Raw genomic sequence first — 12081 nt, 5'->3', positions numbered from 1 at the left:
GGTTGTTAACCAAAAGTCATAAAACAACATGTGTACTACTGTTTCATGAGAAACTATTTGTTCTGTAAGCCTTCACCTGAAGTACAATAAATAAAAAGTTAATCAATTTTTATATTCATTTGAATGACATTTCTCTCCCTGTAAATCAGACTGGCATGTATATAAAATGCAAACAAACAATGAAATAAAAAGCTAGTAGGCAAATAAAACATCATGAAAAATGTTCCTTCTGAAGAGGTATCAGTTTTTATGAAAATATGGATTGGAAAGAGTATATACTAAGGTTATTGTATACAAGAATTTATAAAAATTATTAAATCAAAACCTCTGAGCCATAATTTAAATTGACTTAACTGAAATCAAAACCTAATAGCACTGTATTAGGTGTCACTTCAAAAATTTAAATACATTACTCTTTCTCTAAGTGAATTATAAACAAGGGTTGTTTTCAGTATTTGTCGCAAGGGAAGTTGGAGCTGGGCATAGGATTGCCAGATTTAGCAAATAAAAATACAAGATACCCAGTTAAATTTGAATTTCAGGATTATAACTCATACAATATTTAGGGTATACATATACTAACAAATCATTCATTGTTTATCTAAATTCAAATTTAACTCGGTGTCTTAGTTAGCTAGTGCTGCTGTAACAGATATACCACTAATGGGTGGCTTTAAAGAATAGAAATTTTTTTTGTTACACTTCCGAAGGCTAAGGAAGTCCAAATCAGGGTCTCAGCATGTCAGTTCCTTCTGTGAACCTCTCTCAAAGTTTCTGGCGTCAGCTGGGCAATCTTTGGCTTGTAAATGATCCTCACAATGTTGTCTATCTTTTCTTGTGTGTGTGTCTGTGTCTATTTTCATCTTTTTATAACTCAGAAGTGATTAGGTTTAGAATCCACCCTAAACTTGTAAGGCTACATTAACATAACAAAAGAAAACCCCTATTTCCAAACAGGGTCACATCCATAGGCACAAGGCCAGGAATTCAACATATATTTCTGGATGACACAATTAAATCCATAACATTGGGCATCCAATTTGAGAGGGAAGAATTAAATGGACTCAAACTCAGCTCTCATATGTTTTTCTTATTTTCTTTGTTTTTGTTTTTTAAGTGACAGGTTAAAGGGAAGTAGAACATAAAAGCTTTACAGGCAGGTTTAAACTAAAGGAATATTTCATTTATAATTAATTTTTAGTGAAAGCTCTGAAAGCATAAGCTCTACTTTCATAGGTTTGGTATGGTATGCAAATGATTTATAAATGATTTTCCTCCTCCCTTCACCCTTATAAAAGGAAATCTCCAGTGAAGTACTTTGAGCAAAGCTAATCAGATGTGAAAAGGTAAAAAAAATCTTTAACTACCTGCCAGGTGTAAGCCACAAAGTCCCCAAGTCTTAAAAAAAAAATCAGTTTCCATCAGTCAATTCCAAGTCATGGCGACCTCATGTCTGTCAGAGTAGAGCTGTGCTCCATAACGTTTTCAATGGCTGATTTTTTGGAAGTAAATCGCCAGGTCTTTCTTCCAAGGTACCTCTGGGTAGGCTCAAACTTCCAACCTTTTGGTTAGCAGCAAGTGTGTTAACCACTTGTACCACCCAGGGACTCCCACAAATCTTTAGCACCTTCTTAATAAGCTTATAGGAGTCCCTGTGGTGCAAACAGTTAAGCACTTGCCTACTAGCCAAAAGGTTGGTGGTTCAAACCCATCCAGAGGTGCCTGGGAAGACAGTCTTGGTGATCTGCTTCTGAAAGGTCAGTTTTAAAAACCCTATGGAGCAGTTCTACTCTGCACACATGAGGTTGTCATGAGTCAGCGTCAACTTGAAGGCAACTAACAACAACAACAATAAGCTTTTAAAATAGAGCTTCGTTAATCATTTACTTGCACCTCAAAGTAGAGTTCAATGTGAACATTTAAAATCAAGCAGAAAATAAGAGAAACTATCAAAACATTTTCCTCTAGAACCCAGGCCTGGATCACTCAGATATTAATTAATATTTTATTATTGTTGTTGTTACATTAATACCCCAATGTGCCAGGCACTGTGCCAGGCCAAACCCTCTTCCTGTCTCCCCCAAGTCCAGTCTAGTTGGCGAGACAGTGTTAGTATATGCCCAATAAATAGTATGACAAGGGTATGTATGGTTTAAAGAGGAAATTTCCCCCCCCTGGCCTAAAAGTCAGTTAGAAAATACACATGGAAAACAAACACCAAAAACATGTCCATGTTTTAAGCAATTTGCAGATCAATTTTTTCTGTGGTCAGCATTTTGGTTTTGTACAAGTTGAAAAGAGGAAAGCTTCTGGGATCCCTCCAGTCTCCAGGTGATGGCAGGCCAGACCCCTAGGCTGGTTGTGTTTAATATGTAGGATCTCTGGCTCTTCTTACACCCCCAATCCAAAGCTGGACAAATCAAGCAAGGGAGACCGGCAATTCTGCCAAGGGTAGGGGCTCAGCCTGAGCACAGCACAATCACCTGTGGTATTTGTAAAACTATAGATGCCAGGTTTCACCCAAGACTACTCAAACCATTTCTAACTTGCATTTCTAACAAGTTCCCAGGCCATGCTAACACTGCTGGTTAGGGACCAATTCTGAGAACCACTAGTAGAACAGTGGTTCTCAAAATGTATTATATATAAGAATCACCTGGGGATCCTGTTAAACTGTAGATTCTGATTCAGTATATCTGGGGTGGAAATGTAAATTCTCAGCAGGGGTTCAAACCAGAACAAACCAGTTCATTAGAAACAATGAGGGCTTGAAACTTGTATTTTAAAAACAAAAACAAAATGCTCCACAAGTGATTCAGATGTACAGCCTTGGTTAAGACCATTCATTACATTAGTCAGATGACTCAAATCACATTAGGCTACATTCAACAGAAACATGTTCATCCATCCTGAGATTAATTCTCTCCCCTCCAGGTGACTCAAAAAGAAAGTTACAAGGCTGAAGTGCTATTTCACAGACTGAAATATTTCAAGATTACTCAACTTCCATCCAAGCTGCCTGCTAAGGCCATTCCAAAGCCCCTCCTAGAACAGGTATACAGGAAACATCCAACAACTCACAAATCACTCTTACTTTAATGTTTCAGGAGACAAAACAAAACAGAAAACTAGGGGGCAGAATGGGGGGGTGATTTTTTTTTTATAATTGTGGTTATTTTTTCCTCTAAATTCTATTTATTTTGTTGTTGTTCTTGAGAAAGTACACAGAAAAACATACACCGATTCAACAGTTTCTACGTGTACAATTTAGTGACATTGATTACATTCTTGAGTTGTGCAACCATCCTCATCCTCCTTTTCTGAGTTGTTCCTCCTTTATTAACATAAACCCAATGCCCCCCTAAGGTTCCTATCTAATCTTTCAAGTTGCTGTTGTCACTCTGATCCCGTAAAGATAGTTCTTAAAAGAGCATAAGGCTCAAAGCAGACCTTTTCTACTAGTTAAGCTAAACAATTGTTTGATTTTTAAGAAGACTTCAGGGGATATTTTCAGTTTAAGATTTAAAGATTATCTCAGGGCAATAGTTTCAGGGGTTCATCCAGCCTCCATGGCTCCAGGAAGTCTGGAGTCCGTGACAATTTGAAATTCTGTCCTGCATTTTCCACCCTTTGATTAGTATTCTTCTGTACAATCTTTGATCAAAATGTTCAGTAACGGTAGCTGTGCACCATCCAGTTCTTCTGGTCTCATGGCAAAGGAGGCAGTTGTTTATGGAGGCAGTTAGCCACACATTCCATATCCTCCTCCTATTCCTGACTCTCCTTCTTCTCTGTTGCTCCAGGTGAACAGAGATCAATTGTTGTGCCAGGGATGGCTGCATGCAAGCTTTTAAGACCCTAGGCATTATCAAACAAACTAGGAGATAGAACAGAAGCACAAAACACATTAGGCCAATTAACTGGGATGTCCCATGAAATCATGACCCTAAACCTCCAAACCAAGGAATCAAATCCCATAAGGTGCTGGTTGTACATAAACAGCCTCAGCAGCTTTTTTTTGTCATTGTTGTAAATATATCTATTACACAACTTTTGCCAATTCAGCTTTTAACAGGTGTACAACTTATTGACAGCAATTACAATTAATCAGCTGTGCAACCCTTCCCTTAATGCGATTCTTCTGGGGAAGGGCGGGGGGATGATCTTTTAAATACACTGCGTTTTCTTGAATATAAAGTGGTGGACTATGTTTAAAGAAAAAAATATATTACGCTCAGATTTTGCTAGGTTTAGTATAAAAAGGAGGTGGAAAGGGAAGGATGTGGGGTTTAATCCATGGCAACAAATAGAACTGGAAATAACGGAGTCACTTCTTTTCCCAAATGTACCAGTGACCCCTGTATGACTGAGTAGATTATCTAATCATTTGGTGTTTAAATTACTGCATTCTCAAAGACAGAGAAAACCTTTTCCTTGAAATTCAATAATACAACCAACATATTATGTTTCAATACTGCATGTTTCAAAAAATAAAAAAAGATATTTTAAATCAGCCCAGCTAATGTTCTCAATCTTGCCTTTTTTATTAATAACTAAACACCAACAGGCAGTCTCCTTGGCTCAATCCCATTTCCCTGCCAAAGTTAATTCATAATGCAATCCCTTCACTAGACAGATACTAAGGGCCAGGAACAATAAAAGGAAAACAATGTGTCCCAATGGCCTCTATTATCAGACAGCTCCATATAATGCACATATATGATGTCACGTCAAAATAGCAAAGAGCTTAAGTCCCAAGGAGAACAGGGTATGATAACTGATGGCACCTTCCATAACTAAAACAAAAAAACCCAAACTAGTTACCATTGAGTCAATTCCAATTCACGGCAATCTCATGTGTTGCAGAGTAGAACTGCACTCCATAGGGTTTTCAAGGTTGTGACCTTTTGGAAGTAGACCACCAGGCCTTTCTTCCAAAGCATCTCTGGGTGGGTTCAAACCGCCAACCTTTCAGTCAGTAGTCGAGCGCTTAACCACAAACACCATACACCAGCCCCCTAATGGCCCTGAAACTAGTGTTGTTTGTGTCAGAAGGTGCCAATTTTTGAAGATAAAGGAACAAAAGCCTCTTGTTATCAGACTTGGTTTAACAAAACCAAAACTAAAAACATTGTCTACAGTATAAATAACTAACATCAATTCATTATCAAAAATTGTAGTGGGTCTTTCTATATTATATCACAACAGGATAAAAATTATCTGGGATCTCTCAGTGTTGCTTTATAAAATAAGAACTTGAGGTCTACATATAGTTAAATCCTTTTACTATCTTTGAAAAGCTCAAGAAGCCAGCACTTATAATGCAATTAGAACCACACACAAATCCAAACATGAAGGCTTGCTAATATTAGTGCCTTAAATGTGTGCAGCTCTTTGCCATTCATAATAAATGTTTGCAGACAGTATTCTATTTTAGCCTCCTAGGAGCTCCATGAGATATCACCAATATTCTCATTTTACACATGATGAAGTTGAAGATGCTAAACATCTTGCCTAAGATCACACAGTGCATGGTCTCTCCTCTGGATACTGCTCTCTCTCTCCAAAATCAGGAAAAAAAAGAAAAAAAAAGGATTCCACTTACACCCAGGTGTACTATACAACCCATGCTTTTCTGAGTAATACAGTGTAATCAGGTATTGTTCATTTATGAATGCTGAATGCCATGGCCTCTCCATGTTCTACAGCAATGGTTCTTAACCTTTACATTGTCATGGAGACCCCTCTGTGAAATCTAATGAAAGCTAAGGAATCCACACCCCATAAAAATGCACATAGATGAATGTTCATAGTAGAATTATTCATAATAGCGAAAGAATAGAAACCACCCAAATGTCCATCATCTGATGAATGGATAAACAAACGTCTTATACTTATAAAACGGAATATCATTAAGCTATAAAAAGGAATGAAATACTGATAGGTGTTACAACATGGATTAACCTTGAAAACATTGTTAAATGAAAGAAGCCACAAAAGACTATAATTGTATGATTCCATTTATATGAAATGTCCAGAACAGGCAAATCCAAGAGACAAAAAGTAGATTAGTGGTTGCCTAGGGCTTTGGGGAGGCTGGGGGGGAAATGGGGAATGGCTGCTAATGGGTATGGGGTTTCTTGCTGAGGTGACGAAAATATTCTAAAATTTATTGCAGTGATGGTTACACAGCTGTGAATATACCTAAAACCACTGAACTGTACACTTCAAATGAGTGACCTGTATGATAGGTGAATTATATCTCAATAAAGATGCCATTAAAAATCAACCATTAAAAGAATGCTCATACAGGTGATGGTTGCACAACACAGTGAATGTAATTCATGTCACTGAATTGTATACCTAAAAATGGTTAAAACGGCATATTTTGTTATATATATTTTACTGCAATAAATCTTTTTAAATGCATATACAAATAACATTTCCCAGATAATTTCTGAGGGTTCACTGAAGCCCTGAAGCCCATCTACAGGTGCAGTGGGGTCCAAGACCTAAGGTTAGGAACTCCCGCTCTGTAGAAACAAAAATCATCGTTCTATTTTCTTTGTTTTACAGATAAGTTTTATTTCAGCTGCCCTCACCACAAACCCTATGGTGCAGTTCTACTCTGTCCTACAGGGTCACTATGAGTTGGAATCAACTTGACGGCAATGGGCCCTCACCACAATTAGCAAGTCTATGCCTATTTTTTTTTTTTTTTTTGAGTGAAGCCTATTTTTTTTTCTCTTCTATTTTTTTTTATTGTACTTCAGGTGAAGGTTTACAGAACAAATAGTTTCTCATTAAACAGTAGTACACATATTGTTTTATGACATTGGTTAACAACCCCATGACATGTCAACCCTCTCCCTTCTTGACCTTTTTTTTTTTTTTTAGTGAAAATATACATAGCCAAAGATACACAATTTCAAAAATTTCTACATGTACAGTTCAGTGACATCGAGTATGCTCTTCCAGTTGTGCTGCTATTCTCACATTAGATGAAGGTTTACAGAACAAAATAGTCTCATTAAACAGTTAGTACACATGTTGCCCTATGACAATGGTTAACAATCCCACTACACGTCAACACTGTCCTTACTCAACCTTGGGTTCCCTATTACCAGCTTTCCTGTCCCCTTCTGCCTTCTAGTCCTTGCCCCTGGACTGCTGTGCCTCATTAGTCCCGTTTTGTTTTATGGGGCTGTCCAATCCCTGGCTCAGCTGTGAACCTCGGAAGTGACTTCACCACTGAGCTAAAAGGGTGTCTGGGGGCCATAGTCTCGGGGTTTCTACAGTCTCTTTCAGGCCAGTACATCTGGTCTTTTTTGTGTGTGTTAGAATTTTGTTCTACATCCTTCTCCAGCTCTGTCCAGAACCCTCTGTTGTGATCCCAGTCAGAGCAGTCAGTGGTGGTAGCCAGGCACCATCTAGCTATACTGGACTCAATCTGGTGGAGGCCTGGGTAGCTGTGTTCCATTAGTCCTTTGGACTAATCTTTTCCTTGTATCCTGTTCTCTTCATTCTCCCTTGCTCCCGAAGGCGTGAGACCAGTGGAGTATCTTAGATGGCTGCTTACAGGCTTTTAAGACCCCAGACTCTATGCCTATTTTTTAAAATGACATTTTATTGTATTTTCAGTGAAAGTTTTCATAGAAGTTTAATTTCCCATTCAACAATTTCTATACAAATTGTTCAATGACATTGGTTACATTCTTCACAATGTGTAAACATTCTCCTATTTTTTAAAGGTCACTACTTCATCTATTAGCACACATGACCCCAGTAGTTTTCAATATTGATTGATTAAAAATATTAATAACTATCTATATGGGATCAAATTGACAACAGCAACTCAGAAGATTAGATAGGAAGTACAGGGGGCAGTAAGTTATGTTAATTGGAGAACAACAATTCATAAAAGGAAGGTGAGAACGACACTGTAATCAATGTCTCTGAATTGTAACTGTAGAAATTATTGAATCGGTGTATGTTCTGCTGTGTATATTCTCAACAACAAAATAAAATAAATTACAGAAAATGTTAAATAGTATAGTTCATAAATATATTTTTAACAGCTAGGAAGTCTTAGTAACTGAGCATCGATTATTCACAAGGCATGGTTGAAATTCAAACATGTAAAAAATGCAGTTTCTGCCCTCAGGAGCTTAAAATCTAATAGAGGAGATAAGATAGGTACACAAATAACAGTTTACAAAATAGAAGGTGAATCTTGCCTTTAAAAGGCCAGGAAAATCAGCAGGGAAGAACGATTAAAGAAAACTTCTTGGCAGAAGTGGACTTTTAATGCTGGGTTTGATCTTGAAAACTAGGTAGGATCTGAACCTGCAGTGAGGGAGTAGAAGGAAATTCCAGACGAGAGCAGAAGCAGGATGTTTCAGAATGGTTCCTGGGAACCATAAGGAGGGGTTATCATATCAAGGTAAGGATCCTGGACTTATTTGTAGATTGTGAGGAGCCAAAGAAGGCTGCTGAGCAGGGCAGTTACCTAATCAAAACCATATATTAGGAAGCCTATGCAGTAATGTGTGAATGCATGTGGAAAAGAAAAAGACTGGAGGCAGGGAAACAAATTAGGAGCATATTACAACAGTCCAAAGAAAAAATTACTAGAGTCTGATATACGAAGTAGTATCCTGACATTCAGTAGCCACTTTTAAAGGATCAAGGCATGCTCTCCACTGAAAAATAGTTGTTTTGACATGCTGTTACCCGTTGCTGTCGAGTCGATTTTGACTCATAGCGACCCTATAGGACAGAGTATGACATGCTGTAGCTATTCACTTAAAGTGTTGCCAATAAGGATATCAGGCGTAGTTAACCACGAAAAATATTTTTCCTTGAGAAAACCCACCTACAACATGGGTTTAGAAACCTCCTCAAAATAGAACATGAAGTTTTGGCCACACTGGTTGTGCGATTAGGAGGGACCAAAGACTCCTTTAGGCTCCTTTTGCTCCTCTAATTATAAACATTTGATGTTCTATATAAGTTTACAGTTAAACAATCTGGACAAGAGCACGTTCATGTGACCAAGTAAACCTGAACTCCAAGACTAAAAGACCTTAGACAAAATGACGTATTTGCAGTAGCAGACATTAAAGGGCCAGAGTATCTGTTGACTACAATAGTATGTCTGACGTTGCTTTAACCCCATTTGTGAGCCTGAGGTGATTGGAGGCATAAGATAACCACTTCCGGGTTGTGCTCGGGCAAACGGTTAAGCGCCGAAAGGTTGGTGTTAGAAGTCACCCAGAGGCGCCTAGGAAGTCAGGTCTGGCGATCTGCTTCCGAAAGGTCACAGCCTTGAAAACCATATGGCGCAGTTCTACTCTGCACACATGAGGTCCCATGAATCGGAATCCACTAGAGAACAACTAACAACAAAGGCTGAGGATTCGTCATCTTTCAGAAATGGAAGAGGAGGCCGATGGCTTCCTAAGAGGCTTCCTCCCTACACAGAGATGTTAAACACAGAGACTAGGGACAGAGAGGCTTAGAGGCCTGAGTCACATAACCCCCCACACCCACCCAAAGAAAAGGCCCAACCACCCTGCCCCAATCTCCCAAGACTGTTTGCCAAGACCTAAGCCAAGGCCAAAAAATACTACCCCTTAGCAGCTCGGCTGCTAATAAAAGGCCGGCAATTAAAATCCACCAGCAGCTCCTTGGAACCCTATGGGGCAGTTCTACTCGGTCCTATAGGGTCGCTATGAGTCGAAATCGACTCGACTTCTAATCCCCGCCCACCCCTGCGAGTCTCTCCACCTCCCTTTCCCCTTCCGCTCTTATGCTCACTTGTCCCGGATGATAGTCTGCAGCTCCCGGATCTGATCATTCATAGGCAGCAGCTTAAGCTGCGCCCCCATCTGCCGGGAGAGTTCGCAGTCCCCTAGGAGGGTGTCGCCGGCTAGTGCGTCATAGTTGCCACTGTCACCGTTGCTCTCCGAGTTGAGGCTGGCGCCGCCACAGGCCTGGGGGCCCCGCTCAGCTGGTACACTGGAAGGGGTGTGCCTTGTGAAAAGAGCCAGCTTGGTCATGGAGGCGCTGTTTCCCCCGGCATAGTCCAGGATCGGGTCATCAGGGGTCGGTGGCTCGGGGCTTGGGGTAGAGGCAGAATTTACTTGCTGATTGTGACAGGGCATGGAGTCTGGAAAACGTAACTCCGTAGCCATACACTGAGCCCGGGCTGTCCCCGCTGCTATCGACCCCTAAGGATAAAGGAGAGCAGAGAGAAGTGGCTGATGCTACCTACACGTGCCCCCTCCCCACTTCCGGTCGCTACCACCTCCTCGGAATCTAACCCTGGAAGCCGTCTCACGCTTAGGCCGAGGTCAGTTCCTTTCCGCACGCTTTGTCCCACGCCCGCCCACACCAGACGTATTGCCTGCCTCAGCAATCTATTGGCTTCTCTCTCCGCTACTCCGCGGAGCACTGCTTGTTAACCCTTTGAGTCACTCCCGCTGTGTGGCTTCCTCTATCTTGCCAGGCAGATCCGGCAAGGCCAAGGGTGCTTGGTTGCGGGGTTTCAGGCCAGGAAAAATTGTTACACGCGTAAGGCCCATGTTTTTAGACTTTGTGTCTTGGCAAACTGCATCTTCAGTTAGCTTGTCTGTGTAACTGAAACCCATTTCCACCACGTCGTTTCAGACTCATAGTGACCCTGTAGGACAGAGTGGTACTGCCCCATAGGGTTTCCAAGGAGCGGCTGGTGGATTGGAACTGCTGACCTTTTGGTTAGCAGCCGAACTCTTGACCACTGCCCCAAAATGCATAGCAGGCTGCTAAAGAGCTGCAGCTTCCCAAATACGCTTCAGCGCTAGAGTTTTTCTTAATATTTATTAGTTGGGCCCTACAGCATACACGTTACTATGGAGATTCTGGCAGCATTTCAGATCCACTACCACTTTGTTTCTTTTAAATACTTGAAAAGACACTTTTATTATTGTATGGAGGCCTGAGGTAAGAGCATCTAGAGCAGTGTTTTTCAAACATCAGTGAATCACAAATTACAGAACTTGTTAAAATGCAGTGTCATGGCCCACTGTTGAGATTTTGATTCAGTATATCTGAGATGAGATCCAAGAATCTTTATTTTTAACAAGACCCAGAAATTCTGATAAAAATATTATTCTTTGAAAAACAGTGGTTTGCAGGACCCTTTTTAAAGAGCTATAAACTGAAAGTCAGGAAACTTGCTAATTCTGCCAAAAAATTATTGAACGATATTTGACAAGTCCCTTCCACCTTCTGGATTTGACTTTCCCCATCTATAGAGTGAGGCAGGTTAAATATTTGACCTTAAATGTTCTTCGAATTTTGACAACATTCTATAATTCTATTTTCCCTTTCAAAAAACCAATTCGTAAATTTCCTTCTTCCACACAGGAACATAACCAACACATGCAGAGATTCAGAAAAATATGAGTAACAGATAATAGGAAACTGTTTTCCATTTTTGTTTGTATATTTGTTGTGTTGGTTTGTGGTATTTTTCTACTCCCCCCCCGCCATGCCTTTGTGCCTGACCCTCCAGGTCAGTGTACTACTAAGTGTAGTTATAAAATACAGAGTTTAAATTTGATTGGGTGATAAGAATTGCAGCCCAGGATTACAATCCCACCCACTTTTGAAAGCCTCTGCATTTTTTAACCTAGCAAAAAATGTGGTTCAAAAGGTCTCTGAGTTTAAAAGCTGCATCTGTTAACTTGAAGTGGACAGGAAAAATCAAATGGCTACTCTGCCAGTGAATATTCTAAGGGAAAACACAAATACAGTATTGTATTATTATCAGCAATTTAAATAAAGTAATGAACTTTAAATGGTATTGTGAGACATCCCAGGACTGAAACTGTTCTGTAGTCATCTTTGTCTAGTGTATCATCAGGCAAGTGGCCTTGTTCTCAATGACACAGAATATGAATTAGAACAGTACAATTGCCAGTATGTCTTGTGTTTTCACTTTTATAGGAAACACTCATGCATACACTTACCTATGGTAACCAATAAGCATTAGCAGGTCTATTTATCTAGTCAGTTTAATTATTTAAGGCAGTATAA

At 39.9% G+C, this 12081-nt stretch overlaps 1 protein-coding gene across 2 annotated transcripts in view; it reads right to left on the bottom strand.

Moving 5' to 3' along the window:
• UPRT (uracil phosphoribosyltransferase homolog) overlaps positions 1–10342 on the bottom strand; it is a 50247-nt gene extending 39905 nt beyond the window's left edge. Inside the window, exons 1-2 of one of the 2 annotated variants that reach the window (XM_004380169.2) lie at positions 10326–10342; positions 9820–10232 (exon numbers count right to left, since the gene is read on the bottom strand). In XM_004380169.2, the coding sequence (XP_004380226.1) occupies positions 9820–10196 (377 nt within the window). In that variant the 5' untranslated portion in view covers positions 10197–10232; positions 10326–10342. Of the gene's footprint in view, positions 1–9819; positions 10233–10325 lie in introns of those variants that run through there. The other variant, XM_023734697.1, reaches the window with a different exon arrangement.
• Positions 10343–12081: the final 1739 nt, after the last annotated feature.

Source organism: Trichechus manatus, unplaced genomic scaffold, assembly GCF_000243295.1.
Source record: "Trichechus manatus latirostris isolate Lorelei unplaced genomic scaffold, TriManLat1.0 scaffold00070, whole genome shotgun sequence".
In the NCBI taxonomy this organism is placed as follows: Eukaryota; Metazoa; Chordata; class Mammalia; order Sirenia; family Trichechidae; genus Trichechus; species Trichechus manatus.
This window is presented reverse-complemented; position numbering and strand designations above follow the sequence as displayed.